The sequence below is a fragment of the Puntigrus tetrazona genome, chromosome 4 (genome assembly GCF_018831695.1).
Source record: "Puntigrus tetrazona isolate hp1 chromosome 4, ASM1883169v1, whole genome shotgun sequence".
In the NCBI taxonomy this organism is placed as follows: domain Eukaryota; kingdom Metazoa; phylum Chordata; class Actinopteri; order Cypriniformes; family Cyprinidae; genus Puntigrus; species Puntigrus tetrazona.
This window is the reverse complement of record NC_056702.1, coordinates 27,948,164-27,965,101: the sequence shown is the minus strand read 5'-3', so window position 1 is coordinate 27,965,101 and position 16,938 is coordinate 27,948,164. Positions and strand designations below refer to the sequence as shown.

Genomic DNA, 16,938 nt, shown 5'->3' with positions numbered 1-16,938 from the left:
TTAACATCTTTATGTTTGTTTTACTCTCTTTGATCAGCATTAGTGCATTGTTAGCCTATATTGTATGATGCTTTTCCATTCAACTGTCTTGCATTAGCTTTGGTTGAAAGGTTTGTAAATATCAGACTGTATTTACACTGCATTACACATTCTCATATACATCAACTAAGCGTATTTGTATGGGTACTAAGTCTAATCAGAAGGTACGCAAACAAATAAATGGATTTTCTTTAAAAAAAAAAAAAAAAAAAAAAAAAAAAAGTAAAAGGGAAGAGAGGAGTGTGAAGGAGGGACTTGTTCTGTTACCATCCGACAAAACCTGACTGTCAGACAAAACTAGATCGTTTAGAAGTCTGAAACTATTGTTAAAAGAATGCCAAACGTAACCCCTAAACTGGTTCGTATGGTAAGAGAACATTTTTTTAATTAAAATTGTTTCATGCTTTGCCGAAGCTGTCATCATAACGCGTGAGAAAACAAACCAGAGATCACCGCCTTGATCGAATACCATCCAGTATGAACCGGTACGACAAGTTATGTGGACTTACAAAGAGCTGACGGTTTCTCAAAACAAATTTCATTTTAATGTTTTATTTAATTGAATGTAATGCACATTTAATGTAGTACAGTCTAGTGGACTGGCCAGATTTCTTTTTAGGTCAAATTAGTCATTCAAATTACACCTTAAAGAGTTTTTAAACACTTAAGTCGCAATTAAAATGTATTAAACATTTAAATCTCTTTGCATTATAATACAAAATTCTGTAAAAAAAAAAAAAAATAAATATAATATATATATATATATATATATATATATATATATATATATATATATATATATATATATATATATTTTAAATTATATATATATATTTTTAATAATTATAAAAAAACACTTTAATAAATCAAGAATTTGTTATTTTTTTGAGCACTTGACTAGAATAGGTATACGTTGTCATAGTGACTTTTTAACCATATAAATACCACAGGAAAGGCTGTAGGTTCACTATACAAGTGGAGAGCACCATCTTCTGGCTGTCCATTTATGACAGGGTTATTGTGTGTTACTTCTGGAGAGTCACTTACCTGCAGAGTTTAGTCCCGGCACACCTGGCTGTAATTTTCAAGTACACCCGATCGATGAGTTGATTTAGGTGCAATTAAAAGGCACTGAAACTGAGCTCTGCAGGAGTGTCCCAGAGACGTAATAAAGATTATGTTATTAGGACAGTGTTTGCGTCTGTGGTGAACTGCACGACTGAAGCATTTGTCCATTCATTGTCCAGCAGATCAGCGCTGTCATTTGTCTGTCAAAAAAAAAAAAAAAAAGAGAAATCAACATAAAAAATTGTCTTTAAAGCTTTGTGTTGTTGCTGCTGCCTAAATGAGCAATAAAAAAAAAAAAAAATATATATATATATATATATATATATATATATATATATATATATATATATATATATATATATATATATAAAAATTCTCAAACAGTTATAATATTTTTTATATAATATTTCTATTATATAATATTACTTACATGGAGGTCCGTTGTTATTTCTGTTGCTTCCACTCCTGTGATTACCTTTTGAAATGAAATGAAAAAAAAAAAAAAAAATATATATATATATATATATATATATATATATATATATATATATATATATATATATATATATATATATATATATATAAAAACTTATTTTTAAACTGCACACAAAAGAAAGAAAATTTATAAATGCTGACAATAAATGCTTATTGAACAATTAAGTGTATAATATAATAGCCTCATACAACAACAACAAAAATTAAAATAATAGAGGTCTTACTATGCCATGACCACAATTTCCAGGAAACCACAGGTAACATCAATACAAGCAGTGCACCACAAACTAGTGCAGCCAGCCAAATAAGGTCTCTGAAATAGATAAGGAAATTGTTAAAACATACTGAAGCTGAGATATATTATCAGATGTTAAATAGCGTTTGTGTTTTTAACAACTATATTTGGACCGTACCTGCTTTCATAAGTGATTTTGGGTTCAAATGTCACATCTTTAGATGACAGAGTAACCGTATGTGGAGCGGTTGATCTGCTGGTTAGTGCTGAACTAAAGGTACTACAGCTGGGAGACCTCTGCGTTGTGGCTGGATGAAACTGCTTTGGTGAAACTGTAGATGTCTGGTCAGTTGTTTCTGTCTGAGTCGAAGCACTTGAAGCTCTTGAAGACGCAGGTACAAGCGTTGCTACTGAATTGTGGTCGTGAACATTAGAAGAGTTAGATGATGTGAAAGACTGCGCTGTCGTAAACGTGAAAGGTCCTGCAAATAATAATAATAATAATAATAATAATAATAATAAACAAAAACGGTCAGAAATTGTACTTTTTTTTGACAGATTGCTGCTTGTTTTACTAAACTACGTTATCAGAAAATTGTTGTTTTGCTTTACCCAGAAACAGAAATTGTGAAATTCATTATTTCACAGGCATTGTCTTATAAAGTGGAAGTGCGTAATTTCTTCAATGTTATAACACTAAGCACTCAAGACATAATAGCTGGCCCCAAATAAATAAAATGATAGGCTATAAAAAATATTTATCTTTATCTAGCTTTATGTGTTTAGCTTTGTGCATGCTTAGCCCTAGCAAGAGCGGCTCGACCAATGGCGTGCGTTTGGGGCGGGGCTATCTGTTTGGACAACCAATGAGTGACGAAGAAACCCGTTTTTTTTTTTTTTTTTTTTTTTTTTTTTAATTGTTAAAATGCAATCGCAGATATGACATATCAGCGAAATCTCCAAATTCATTGTCCGTTGCCGAAATGGGTAAGTACGTAATCAAATTAATAAATCGTTTATAAGTAATTTTTATAATATTTCGAACACATGGCCTCCCCAGTGACCGGAACGATCTTTGTCATGAAATAAGATAAATTGTTTACGGTTTGAACATCATTGGACGCATGCATGTTTAAAATCTGAATTAAATTACCCAGTGTAAATTTAATTATGGCTAGTCATGAAAAAACACCGCATTAGATAACAGCTATAAGATATAAATAACCGGACGTATCTCATAATTGCACATTTAAATAAAACGCGCGCGCAAATGTATACCACGCTGAAGAGTGAACGTATTGCAAACACGCAAATAAAGAAAAAGTTAGCGCATATGCTAATCTTACATGAAATGCGATCATCACTTACTTGTGTTGGCATCTGTAGAGAGTTGTCTTGAATGGACATTGATATGAACAGGCACTTGCATTTCCCCAGCCATACACCAATACCAGCCCGCATCTGTCTTCTTTAGGCCTGTCAGTGTCACTGTAAAAACGCCATCATCCGTGTCATTTATCTGTAAAGCTGCACCGGCGGATGGCTCTATATCCTGAGCCGTTTGACAGGAGTGCAGATCTCCACTTCGGCACCATTTTCTCTCCGTATCTTTAAATCGGTCACTGTAGAGACAACGTACGGTAACATTGCCGCCCTCTTGACCCGACACCGCGTTGCTGGCCGCTGACAGATCGGGGGTACCTGAATATAATCGATCAACAAAATCAATTACAGAGCTAGCCGATAATCTCTCCGGTTTATCAAAGCATCTCAAAAGCATTCACCCTCAGTGACGGTAAGGTCTAGAGATGTCCTCAAGTAGGAACCCTGTGCTTTGACTGCACACCAGTAGCGGTTCGAATCACTTCTTTGCAGGTTTGTCATCGTCATGCTTGTGACCAGTTCGTCCGGGCTGTTGAGAAAGCTGATGGCGGGTCGCTTCTCTTGGCTGGTAGGTCGCAGTTTCGAGCTGGTGAGCCAGCTCTTGCCTTTGTACCAGAACTTCGGCGAGTCCTTGTACAGCCAATGGTAGTGACAGGGAATGGTGACGGATCCTCCGCTTTGAGCTGTTGTCTTGCTTACTGTCCACAGGGAGTCGCTTCCTGGGAGTCACGAAAGAAAACGTTCCAGAAAATGATATACGGCCGAGTGGATGACGATTTCAAGTTCAAGGCAGGTCGGCAAACCGAATTCAGTCGGCCTCTCTGCTTCACACACAATGGCTTTAATGTTAAACTGATGAAGCATTTTGATTTGATGCAAACAAGGCAGCATTTGTACTTAAAAAAAAAAAAAAAAAAAAAAAAAAAAAAAAAAAATCACTTTAATGTTACCTAAATTCATATATAAACTTCTTTATATTATTGTTGAATATTAGATGTTAAATATTCAAGGTTCGTTAAAAATTGTAATAACTCTGTGGTGTGTCTGATTAAAACACTGTAAGCAGCGCCAGTCCTTTGCTCTCTTTTATTCCATTGATGAGAAGAATCAAATCTTTAGCAATCAGCATAAGATGCAGTCAACAAAGTCACATAGTGCAGGACTACCACGATGAACATGATGAATTAGCAGGATAGACAGAATGAAAAGGATGTTTTTTGGTCACTACAAACAATATAAAAAGAGAATTAAACATTATTTACTCAATCCACAAAAGGATTAAATATCTAAAGTGAAATGAACAAATTCAAACAATACAAATTACCAAACAAACTTACTTAACACATCCTAAGGAAAGGATTCAAGGACATGGTTGGGTGCCCATTCAAACACCCACACCTCACCAAGGCAAAAAGGGGACAAAGGAAGGAAGTGAGGTCTATTTATAGACCTCAACCAGGGGGAATATGGGTAATGTAGTGTGCCATATATGGAGGTGATCTTAAAGGTGAATTACTAGGATTTGTGGGAGACGTAGTTCAAAGAAAAATGAAATTAGGAAAAAGGTAAACTAGTCAAATTCACAACAGCCGCCCCCAAATACGGTCATGTATTTGCTATTATTCATTAATTTGAGGTAACGGAATCAGCTTAGCAACTGGGCATACATACGTTTTTCCATTAATAATCTCAGCTACTCTGACACGTCCATCCCGACTAGGTAAAAGATGTACTACCCTACCAATGGGCCATGATGCTCTTGGAAGTTGGGAATCAATAACTAACACAACAGCAGAATCATTTAGATTAGGATTTTCTCTATTCCATTTTTGACAGAGCTGCTGACCTGGCAAATAATGTCGAATAAAGGAGGTCCAAAAGTGATCAGCTAAGACCTGGCTGTGGCGCCAAGATCTACAGCCAAGGAGCTCAGCGTTGGCATAAATAACCTGAGGTAGAGAAGAATCTCGCCGCCCAATGAGGAGGAGATTCGGGGTGATGGGATCAAGATCTGCGACATTAGAAGAGGTGTAACCTAATGGCTTTGAATTTAAAACCCCTTCAACTTCTGTCAGAACTGTCCGTAGGACGTCTTCGGATACTGTTTGGCTGCCAAGTACAACACGGAGAGCTGTTTTAACGGAGCGGATCTCTCGTTCCCATGAGCCTCCAAAATGAGGAGCTTGAGGCCACTGTTGTGGAGGAAGTTTCAGAAACGACGGGCCTTGTCGTCATCTGTGATCAGGATTGGCCAGCTCAATAAGCGTTCTACCTCTAGTGATATCATCTGCTGGGTTCTGTGGGGAAGGGATATATCTCCAAGAAGAGACATCAGTGAGTTCCAAGATTTCAGTGATTCGACTAGCTACAAAAACTTTATAACGGCAGGAAGAGGAATGCAGCAATGACAAAACAGTTGTGGAATCGGACCATAAGACCACATTTGTCAAAGTAAGAGTCAGCTTCTTTTGCAGAAGTTTGGAGAGCTGTGCACCTGTTAGAGCAGCGCAAAGTTCGAGGCGAGGGATGGATATTTGCCTTTTTGGGGCAACTCGGGATCTTGCCATGATGATGTATATACCATACTCTTGTCAGTTTCCATCCTCAGATAAGCTACTGATCCATATGCACTCTCTGAAGCATCACAAAAGATGCAACTCTCTGGATACAATTAACTCGGATGGTGAAATTAAATAACAGCGGGGAAGCTGTATCAGTGACAGATCAGGTAACTCTGTTTCCCAAGCCTTCCAGGCCTGTTGAATTGGACTTGGCATAAAGGGGTCATCCCAACCCCGAGACTTCATCCAGCATTGCTGTACAATGATCTTAGCTCCTGTTGAAAAGGGAGTAATATAACCCAATGGGTCATATTGACTAGCGAGAACTTTATAAATATTCCACATAGTTGTGGTGTTATACTCCACGGTTCGAGAACGGTACCCCAATAAATCAGAGGGACAATGCCAACTAAGACCCAAAGCTCCTTCCTTTGGATCCAAACGATCGTGACTGATCCATAGTTCAGCACTCTCAGACCTGGCTTCACAAGGAAGATGTCTCAACATCAGGCTGGTTACTTGCCCACTGTCTGATTTCAAATCTCCCACTCATCAGTAGGGAACGTGTGCAGTCAAGAGGGGTCTTTGCAGCTTGCACATGTGGGAAACTCTAAACAGTTATCTACATAGAGTGACTGAAGAACTGAATCCACTATATCTTCATTTCCTCCTTGGTTATCACAGACATGCTTTTGCAAAGCATATGTTGCACAACATGGACTACATACTGTGCCAAATGGCAAAACTTGCCACTCGTAGACATTGGGTGGATTTGATCTCTGCATGTTGTGCCACAAAAAGCGTAAGAGAGGGCGATCTTCTGGTAGTAGCCTAATTTGGTGAAACATAGATTTTGTCACCACTAATGGCTACTGGATGCTGGCGAAATGTAAGACACCAAGCAAAGAGGGGCCTAACTGTGGACCAGGAAGGAGCTGGTTGTTTAATGACATACCTTTATATGAGTAGGAACAATTGAAGACTATTCGGGGTTTCCCATTATGCTCCATAAGGTGATGAGGGACATACCATGATTCGTTCGAAGACTCATGAGGAGGTTCTATTTTTGAAATATAGCCAGAGTTCTCCAACTTCGCAATTTCTTGATCATAGACCACAGCAGATTCAGGATTTCTTTGGAGGCGGCGCTCAATACTTCTGAGAGAAGACATAACTGCATTTGGCGAGGCTTGTAACTGGATTGTAGGAGCAGCACGCAATAAAGGAGTGGCGTATCTCTGCACACCATCGACTTCAACTCTTAGTCTTAGAGGCTAACAAGTTTATGACTTCTTGGTCCTGCTTGGACCTAGTAATGGCTTTCTCATTTCTGAAAGGAAGAATGTCTAATTGCCATAATTTCTCTACATCGTGACGACGATCCTCGAGTGGGTTAGTGATGGTAAAAAGACACTGCATCTCACTAGTGTTAGGAATTGGAATAGGACCTTGAAGTACCCAACCCAATTTGGTTTGAATTGCGGCTGGAGATTTCGGGGGGCCGAAGTACACCTGGTCAATTGGATTTATCAGGTGTGGATAGTCTGCTCCAATAAGTATGAGTGGTTGAACGTTAGAGAATGCTGGAAGTGGTAAATCTTGAAGATGTCTGAAACGTCTCTTTAAAGTCTCAACAGGATATGTCTTATATGATTTATGATGGATAAGTACTTCAACAACTTTCAGGAGCACCTTGCCGGAACCTCCAAGTCGACTAAGATAGAACGCACCATTATCCTGACCATGACTATTTACACCGTGAAGGACACCAAGGTGTCGGCCTTTGTACTGTGGACAGGGTTTTTTCAAGTCACAGTCAGCAGCTAGATGGTTAAGCCCACATCTCCAACATCTTTTGTTCTCTCTAATTCACTCATCCCTTTTGTTGTCTTCTAAAGCTCTGAAAGGAGGACATGGGCCAATGAAATGTTGTCTACTAGAATAATATGCACACAAATACTTGGAACTCTGTCCTTGATCTCTCAGATTCCGGGATTGCTTATTTATGGATCTTGATACAACAGAATTACCATTAGCTCCATATAAAACTGTCCGAGTGTGAGGATGGATCTTTGATTGAGATTGATCAGCCATCGCTTGACATTCAGCTTCTTGGAGCCAGACAGAAAAATTAATCCGTTTATAGCTTTGACCATTTAGGCTGGCACGAGCATAACGTGCAAAGTTGGTCACATATTCTATGGGCAACTTACTAAGAAGTTGCTGCACATGAAAAGCACAGGTTAGTTCTGATTTAGCTTTATCTTGGCCCAAAGATTGCAGCATGCCAACCAAAGCTCTAACCTTCAGTGCAAAACTACTAAATTCTCTGCTGTCACCTGGTCTAACCTTAGGAAGAGCAAGAATGGCTTTGATTTCCCTCAAAACTAGCTGACGGGGTTGCCCATATTTCTGTTGAAGTGCAAGAAGAGACATACTATATGGTCTAGGATCATTAGCATAAGCTAAAGCAAGGTTACGAGCAAGGGGGAATCTTAAATGATCCAACAAGATATGATATTTGTAATGTTCTGACTCTTAAGGGGACAACAGATTAGTCAGAGCTAACTGCAACATAGCAAATTCTTGAGGATCATCATTCAACAGAAAAGGAAAGGAAGGTCCCTGAACACGAGAAATGGGATAAGAAGTGGATTGTTGTAAAGCATAATATGGCTGGGGGCATGGGTAAGAATGAATAAATGGGACTCCAGTTGCCTGGGTAGTGGAAATAATTGGTTGAACAAATGGAGATTGCTGTACAACATTACCTGAGTAACCTACAGAGTGTGACTGCGTAGAGTATCCTACATTAGCTGATGATACATGAGGAATGTGTTGAGACTGAGAAGTTAACTGTACTGATGGGATCTGTGAAGGCAACTGAGTATTAACCAAAGATGAGGAAAGGGGATTACTTGGTAAACAGTTGCTTGACTGTGGGATGTTCAGTGCTTGCATTTGAGGGAAATGGGAATCAGCAGGGTCAGGAACTACTGGAACTACAGGAGTTTGAGGAAGTGGTGATGGAGTGGTTGATGAATTACCTTGCTTAAATGTGGATTTCTGCTCAGCTTTCTTATTAAATGCACACAATTCTTCAACAATAGGTGGTTTATCAACAACAATCTCATCATCAGAAACATCATCAAAAGACTCTGATAAATCAGATCGCTTACAAGAAACTGCTAACCGTGACATTCTAGAAAATCTCTCCAAGTCCAAGTATTTCTTGTTGAACATCCATGTCGAGCAAGTCATGTTGAGACCATTCACCTTGAACAGATGAGCAAGTAGCAGGTCCTAAGGGGCAAGCGTTTCCATTGTCTATTTGTTGATGATCTCTTACGACTAGAGTTGGTGAGGAAGGAGGTGGAAGAGGAGCAGGTTCTCGTACCACACAGTCTGCAAAACGGGCAGGAGGTCTTCTCATTCTTACACTACGCCGGGCTGCAGGTCTTACCTGAGAATTCATTTCACCAAATTTCTACTCTTCGGCTCGAAGGACCATATGTTGAATATTATGTTAATTATTCAAGGTTTGTTAAAAAAACTTGGTGGTGTGTCTGATTAAAACACTGTAAGCAGCGCCAGTCCTTTGCTCTCTTTTATTCCATTGATGAGAAGAATCAAATCTTTAGCAATCAGCATAAGATGCAGTCAACAAAGTCACATAGTGCAGGACTACCACGATGAACATGATGAATTAGCAGGATAGACAGAATGAAAAGGATGTTTTTTGGTCACTACAAACAATATAAAAAGAGAATTAAACATTATTTACTCAATCCACATAAGGATTAAATATCTAAAGTGAAATTACCAAACAAACTTACTTAACACATCCTAAGGAAAGGATTCAAGGACATGGTTGGGTGCCCATTCAAACACCCACACCTCACCAATGCAAAAAGGGGACAAAGGAAGGAAGTGAGGTCTATTTATAGACCTCAACCAGGGGGAATATGGGTAATGTAGTGTGCCATATATGGAGGTGATCTTAAAGGTGAATTACTAGGATTTGTGGGAGATGTAGTTTAAAGAAAAATGAAATTAGGAAAAAGGTAAACTATTCAAATTCACAACAATTATGTCCCAAAAAAGCATTTCGTTCTGATGTGAGCAGCTGCACACAAACAGCAGGGTCTGTCAGTTTATGATAATAAATGACTTTAAGGTGGTTGCAGACAATTGATTTCAAGCTACATTTAATTTAGAAGCAATGTCGAGTCAGCTAAACTTGTTCATTTAAATGCAGCTAAATTTCGACCCCTTGCCTTAAAAATAACTAGTAAATTCGGTGAATAATCATTTTTTCCGTGTACACAGGCTAGGTACAGATCTTCTTGGGAGGGCTGAATATACATTTTTCCTCTTTCTTCAGCATAACATTAATGAGAGTGCTGCTTAGTATTCAGTACGCGCTGTGTTTTTATTAGTCTGCTTTCAAAAGAGCAACAGCGGATATAGGCCTATAGGAAATTACACATATATAGCCTCATACTATGACTATTAGAGGAGAACGCATTGTAAGGTCCGTGTTTCATAATGTCTGAGTACACACAGAAAAAAAGAGGATGTTTGGCGAAGGCACGTTTAAAACGCTGCTCTGTTGTAATATCCAGTGAGCATAATTACGTAAAAATCACATTGACGTCAGTGAATTGATGAATGTTGAAATTTTTTTTTTTCCCCACTAGAGAAGAAAATTCAGTATAAAATAATTTTCTTTGGCTATTTTGTAAAGTATACATTGCTATTTATTAAGTTATGCTAACTTTTCATCCTTCTTAGCCATGACAGAATTTACTCAAAACAAAAAAAAACGTACTATTCATAAAACATTAAATACACTGCTGACTATATGCTCGCGCCTTCAGCCTGCCTGCAACGTTACTGTAGCCTGTTAAATGTATTTTCAAAAACATATGTTTGACACAGCAGTAGCCTAATGCGAAGAACACAGAATTAATATACAAAAATAAACTAAAAGGACTTACCCGGGACTCCTAAAAGCAGCACTGTGGTGCTCAGTAGAAAAGCCATGAGTCTAATCAGATGAGTTCAATGAGTATTACTGAGGATCAAAAGTGCTAAACCTTTGTATCTCCCACTTGAAATAAATCGCATCCCAAACCATGACTTCCTTTTATTCAACGCTGTGAATTTCAACATTTCCTGCACGGTCTTCAATCCTCCTCAGCTCCATCCTTCCCCTTTAGATCTAGAAAGTTTGGTCTCGGGCTGTTCTGAACATAATACGCTTTTTAAAAAAAACACAGCGTCATATATTAATCATAAAAATTTACATTAAATTCTGATGTTTGGGATCAAATAAACATGCTGCTTTTTTCAAACCTCAAAAACATTTCACAAATATATAAATGTAGATTTGTATTAAGAACTCAAGCCTTCGTTTGAAGTTGAGTAATAACATGTGATCATGAACTCATGGCTAGATGGCGCTGATTGACAAAAGTTTGTGTCTAAAATATGCCATTCATAAATTTCTACTGGGCCTGAATGGTTTTACACACGCTCTGAAATGGCACCAAAAAGATTGACCTTCTTGGTTTCGTTATAACCTTAAATTAAGTGTATACTGAGGAAAAAAATCATAACAGCTCATTTTATCGAGAGAGGTTAGTTTTTTTAGTCCTTTTAAATCTCTCTATGTTAGGCTGGGTGTGTGAATAAACCTAATTTATTATAATTTTTTTCTTTATAAAAGGCATCGGATTAAGAGGTTTACTTAAAATGTGCTTTTTAAGGCTTGAAAGCCCTAAAAACCTATTTCTGTGAACTGGAGATGAAACCTGACTCGTCCTGACGGGACTCCTATATGGCCGGTTTAAACCGGTATCTCCTTTAGGAGGAGGTCGCTGGTGTCTTGTTTGTGCAAAACATCCAGAATCATAAAAAGATGTGAGCTTTTTAAGCGGGTCACCTTTCCTCAGCTCAGTGCTCAGTCTGTGTTCTCCTCCAGGGAGCAGTCATGAGGCGTCACATTTGAACTCCTGTATTATGCAATCTCAGTTTTCTCAGTAGTTGTTTACTGTACTCTTCAATGTCTCCAATGTCACGTCAGTCTATACAGTGAACGATTTCTTTGAATTAGAGTGTGTTTTTTCCAAGAACCTATAGGCTACCAAGACCTGATTTTATATAGCCTGTTATTTTCTACATAGTTCTTTGAATAACCTCTGAATCTGAATGAATAAATATATATTATTTATCATAAGTATACATTTTTATTTTTTTACCTCTTCTCACTTTTTTATAGGACTTTATCTCTCAGTGAGGACTAAATTGCTAGCCTATATAATATCTATATTTAACCTATATATAGTACAAAATGACACATGATAAAATCTAACAAGTAATATTTTAAAGAACGTTAGCAAAAACTGCAACACTTTACATAAACATTCGTAAGTTAACACTAGTTAACTATATTAGTAACATGAACTAATACTTTTTAAATACATTTTAGTGGATGTTAATTTCAGCATTAGTAATGCATTATTAATATTACTTAATATTTTGCTTGTTAACATTGTTCGTGTTGATTAATACATTTATTAATGTTAACAAATGACACCTTACTGTAAAGTGTCCACATTAAAATTAGTGTTCAGAAGTGTATAAATATTATTTAGCCCCCGTTGTATTTAAAAATCACGTTTATGCATTTGTTAAAAAAATCCTTTATGCATCTATGTCTTTTTATTTCTATTGTTTATAACTGCTCTAAAGCAAGGACAGTATTAGTTTACCTTTGACATTCGTTTGATAGGTCAAGTCAGCTCATCATATGATGTCAAATCGTGCATTAATAACACAGACCAACTCTAACGACTTGACCTGTTACCTACTTCCCATAGTATTGCATATTGCACATTTCTAAGAGGCATCACTGCATTTTATAATTTTTAAATAGTGAGTTTGCAATGCTTTTTGGCATCACTTGTTTTTATGTAGCAATTTTTTTTGCGTGTTTTATGCATTGCCACAGCTAACGACGCATTCCTGTACTCGGGTCCAAGTGGGTGATGGGTAACGCTTGACCTCATGAAGCTCGGCGGTATCACCTTTCTGTGGGGTATTTTGTTGTGAAGCTATCTCATGATTTTCCATGCCGCAGTGCAAACATCACGCAGACGCGGAGCTTGTTGATCGCGATCCTGAGCGTTGACGTGTGCGGGAGCAGGCGCGCGCGTCCCTGTATCCTCTCTCTGATTGGTCGCCATCGATGTCGACGTGACGCGGTGGGCGTGTCACTGTGCAAGAACGCAAACTTTAAAGAGTTGTCAACAACAAGGGGTCTCAAGACAAGACAGCCCCTGACAGAATAAAGAACTGCGCGGAAAACGTCTCCTGGCAAAAGCCACGGCTTTGATTTAATCTTAGATAGCATTGCAACGTTTTAGTTTTTTTTTTTTTAGTTCGGATCTTCCAAGATGAAGTTCGTACGGTATATAATGAGGAACGCTGCTATGTTAAACGCGCCGAAGCACATTGATTACTACGCGAAATTTTCTCCATCGCCGCTGTCAATGAAGCAGTTTCTGGATTTCGGTAAGTTACAGAAACGCGCGAAATATTTTGCACGCAACATTGTCTTTGCAGGGATGATGCGTGTACCGCACCGCAATGCTATATTATTTGTTTTTAAATCATTCTGCTAACTGTTATCCATGAAGATGTTTAAAAAGCAGAAATGTGAAACGCTCGGGAACCGCGATGTGCCCGGGATGGTGTAACCATAGTAACAGTTCGCCGCTCGAGCGCTTTTTTTGTAATAGCTGACAATATTCGCTTGCTACATTTATACAGAAAAAAAGCATTGTGTTTTATTTAATTTGAAGTCTATAAGGTTGGCACGAACGAACCTCAGCGGAAATTTTGTGAGCCGTTCAGTGAAACGCTGCTTGCTCAAGCCATATGTTTGTTTGATTCATATCTGAGCTCAAGTTCGACTGCGTTCAGCTGAGATCTCGTGTTGTCTTTTCAGGATCCACAAACGCGTGCGAGAAAACGTCCTTCGCTTTCCTCAAGCAAGAGCTCCCCGTCAGGCTGAGCAACAGTCTGAAGGAGATCCACCTTTTACCAGACCAACTGATCATGACCCAATCCGTTCAGCTCGTTCACAGCTGGTAAGTCCGCGCCCTGGGTTATCAGACGGAATAAAGTATTAACTAACTTTTTTCAAAAGGTTATGCATTATGCATGTGCATCATTTAACACATCGCTGATCGTTCTCATCATGGTTTATTTTACACGCGTGTATTATGTAATGCGCACCGCGCCTCCTAACGGAACGATGAACTTTGGCACAGTTCCTCAGCGCGGTGTTTTCCAACCAGAAGCCACTACTACTGTACATTACACACTCAGCAGTTTAAAGTTCATAATCAAGTCATACGCTTTCCATTAGGCTCGCGTTTTAGGATTCTAACCTTAGAAATCACCGCATTGCAGCACTTCTTATTTTTATTAGCCCGCTTTTTCTTACAGTAGATAACAAGTCGGGGGCTCTGGACCGCGCGAAACGAAGCTGTGGAGTGAATGCTTCGCTTGAAACATTTCCGTTAAAAACTCGCGTGTAAATGCTCGCTTAGGAGGTCAGGGACGTAGTTTGGCGCTGAAATGCCGTCGCAGACCCTCGCTTGTTTACCAGACCGCGGGGACGTTTATGTAACGGATACTGTGGTTCACTTCAGAAAGTGAAATATGAGGAGGTGTAGCGGCGGCGCGCAGACTTGTTTTCGAGAAAACTTGGAACAGTGCGTTCTAGTGAGCTGAGGAGAACAGCACGGAGGAAAACTCCTCGAAAGCTGCGGCGAATATCAATTCATATATTTAGTTGGCTTTTTAAATTTTACATAATTTTCTTGAGTTTATTAAAATTTTACGTTTAGCCTTAATCATATTTAGATCCTTTGCAAGTTTAACGTTTGCATCTAATATTTTATTTTATTTTAGCTTTATTTTAACACTGAAAACAATTTGTAATATTTTTAGATTTTTTTAAGCATTTAAAGCATATTCAATATTTTTTATTGCTTTTTTAAAACGTATTTTCAAAACAAAAACAACACTAATATATGTTTCAAACTTTTAAATCTCTCCTGCAAGAGTGAAAACTTAATTTCGTTCAAGGGTGTTATTGGCGATACAATACAAAAGTCTTATTGTAACCGTGCAGTGGCAATTAATAAAAAAAATACAATAATTCATTATCTTTGCCTTCTCTCTTACTTTCTTAGGTTTGTGCAAAGCCTGATGGACATCCTAGAATTCCAAGGCAAGAATCCCGATGATCCTAAAGTTCTTACTGAGTAGGTTCTTCAATCTACATCGTCTATCAGAAATAGCATTAAAAAGTACAACACAGCAGGATTCATGGAGTTGTTTTGTTTTTGTCCCCAAAGATTTGTGGACACTCTGGTGACCATCAGGAACAGGCACAATGATGTGGTGCCCACCATGGCCCAAGGCGTCATCGAGTATAGAGATGCGTTTGGGACAGACCCTGTGACCTGTCAGAATATTCAGTACTTTCTGGACCGCTTTTACATGAACCGCATCTCCATTCGCATGCTCATCAACCAGCACAGTAAGTCAATCTTGTCCTAAATCTCGCTTACAGGTCATTAGATCTTGAATTATCCGGCCTGCTCTAGTTTAAGTTAATAATTCACTGGATATGAGAGAATGATTAGCTTGCAGTACACCTCTAACCCTCTATTTCCTGCTCTATCTTCAGCCCTGATCTTCGATGGCTCCACAAATCCAGGACATCCAAGCAGCATCGGGTGCATTGACTCCTGCTGTGACGTCACAAATGTAATCCAAGGTGAGTGCTCTAGTGTTATCAACTCGGGAAGCAAATATTACCTTAGCGACAAGTGCAAATTCATTACTAACATCCCGTCTTCTGCTTCAGATGCATACGAGTGTGCCAAAATGCTCTGTGAGCAGTATTACCTCGGATCCCCTGAGCTGGAGCTTAGAGAGATAAATGGTGAGGAATCAAATACGTACTCCAGATGGTTTTGGGCCGCGTTAAATCATTTCAATTTTTGGTCCACAAACCGCATTATATTTGATGATATTCGTTCTCTGTTGCAGCAAAGAAGAAGTCACAGCCAATCGAGATATCCTATGTTCCTTCCCATCTCTACCACATGGTTTTTGAGCTCTTCAAGGTAAGCATGGTGCTCCATTTACAGACGCATATGGAATGAAAATCAAATTTAGATTATAAATGAGTCATCTCTTCCACTCCAGAACGCGATGAGGGCTACCCTTGAGAATCACGAAACAAGCAGCACGTTGCCACCAATCAAAGTCACGGTTGCTCTAGGTGGAGAGGACCTGTCAATCAAGGTAAATTAGATTTCCATTATGATTATTGTAGAGAACTTAACCTATAAAACTCCTAATTAGAGTACGAGGTCACACCACCGCCGCCGCCTCGATTAAATCATTCTTCTCAACCTCCGGTTCCTTCCTCGAACTGTTACATCGCCCCAGATACAGCGATAACTGATATCATTATATAAGCTATCCTAAAGATTAATAGTCTAACCACCCTTGATCGAGATCAAACGGAAACCAGCTCTGACTAGTATTAACGACACTGTTAACCTTTGCCCTGCTGGTGGCTAAAGCATGCAACAAAGCAGACATTGAACTGCAATGCTGTATCCATGCAGTAACAGTTTTTGCAAGATTACATTCATCTTCTTACGCATATACCACAGTCAATCCCTCGGTCTTAATCATGTAACCTGATGTAACGCAGCTCACAAAACATGTCATTGTTCTCTAAACATCCACATTTCGTGTTCCAGATCTGTGACAGGGGCGGTGGCGTTCCTTTCAGGAAGATTGACAGGCTTTTTAGCTACATGTATTCAACAGCGCCCAGACCTACTATTGGTGACCATCAGCGGACTCCAATGGTAAAAGCACAGGACGCGACATAATAGCAAGTGTGCATGTTTTTCAAATAAAACTAAAAGTCAAACCTGCCTGTTGTTTCCCTCAGGCTGGCTTTGGCTACGGCCTTCCCATTTCCCGCCTTTACGCACGCTACTTCCAAGGTGATCTCCAGCTTTACCCGATGGAGGGCTATGGTACAGATGCTGT

The 16,938-nt window shown here is 38.9% G+C and overlaps 2 protein-coding genes across 4 annotated transcripts in view; one reads left to right on the top strand and one right to left on the bottom strand.

Moving 5' to 3' along the window:
- Positions 1-871: 871 nt before the first annotated feature.
- Positions 872-12,953, bottom strand: si:ch211-264f5.2 (uncharacterized protein LOC570749 homolog). Of its 3 annotated transcripts, XM_043237701.1 has the most exons (8): positions 9,618-10,736; positions 4,558-9,527; positions 3,622-3,939; positions 3,206-3,538; positions 2,016-2,319; positions 1,827-1,915; positions 1,538-1,587; positions 878-1,307 (listed from the first exon to the last, which is right to left on the bottom strand). In XM_043237701.1, the coding sequence occupies exons 3-8, from the start codon at positions 3,725-3,727 to the stop codon at positions 1,215-1,217; spliced, it is 975 nt and encodes a 324-aa protein (XP_043093636.1). In that variant the 5' UTR covers positions 3,728-3,939; positions 4,558-9,527; positions 9,618-10,736; the 3' UTR covers positions 878-1,214. The 3 variants fall into 3 exon arrangements, with proteins under 3 accessions (XP_043093635.1, XP_043093636.1, XP_043093634.1); XM_043237700.1 differs by lacking the exons at positions 4,558-9,527; positions 9,618-10,736 and adding an exon at positions 10,782-12,953 and having other exon boundaries at positions 872-1,307; positions 2,016-2,247; XM_043237699.1 differs by lacking the exons at positions 4,558-9,527; positions 9,618-10,736 and adding an exon at positions 10,782-11,652.
- Positions 12,954-13,104: 151 nt separating this feature from the next.
- Positions 13,105-16,938, top strand: part of pdk2b (pyruvate dehydrogenase kinase 2b) — a 5,002-nt gene continuing 1,168 nt past the window's right edge. The window contains exons 1-10 of the mRNA XM_043237703.1: positions 13,105-13,359; positions 13,796-13,937; positions 15,051-15,122; positions 15,216-15,400; positions 15,551-15,640; positions 15,731-15,808; positions 15,916-15,992; positions 16,075-16,173; positions 16,641-16,751; positions 16,838-16,938. The exon at positions 16,838-16,938 is cut by the window's right edge and continues 13 nt beyond it. Of these exons, the coding sequence (XP_043093638.1) occupies positions 13,242-13,359; positions 13,796-13,937; positions 15,051-15,122; positions 15,216-15,400; positions 15,551-15,640; positions 15,731-15,808; positions 15,916-15,992; positions 16,075-16,173; positions 16,641-16,751; positions 16,838-16,938 (1,073 nt within the window). The 5' untranslated portion in view covers positions 13,105-13,241. The remainder of the gene's footprint in view (positions 13,360-13,795; positions 13,938-15,050; positions 15,123-15,215; positions 15,401-15,550; positions 15,641-15,730; positions 15,809-15,915; positions 15,993-16,074; positions 16,174-16,640; positions 16,752-16,837) is intronic.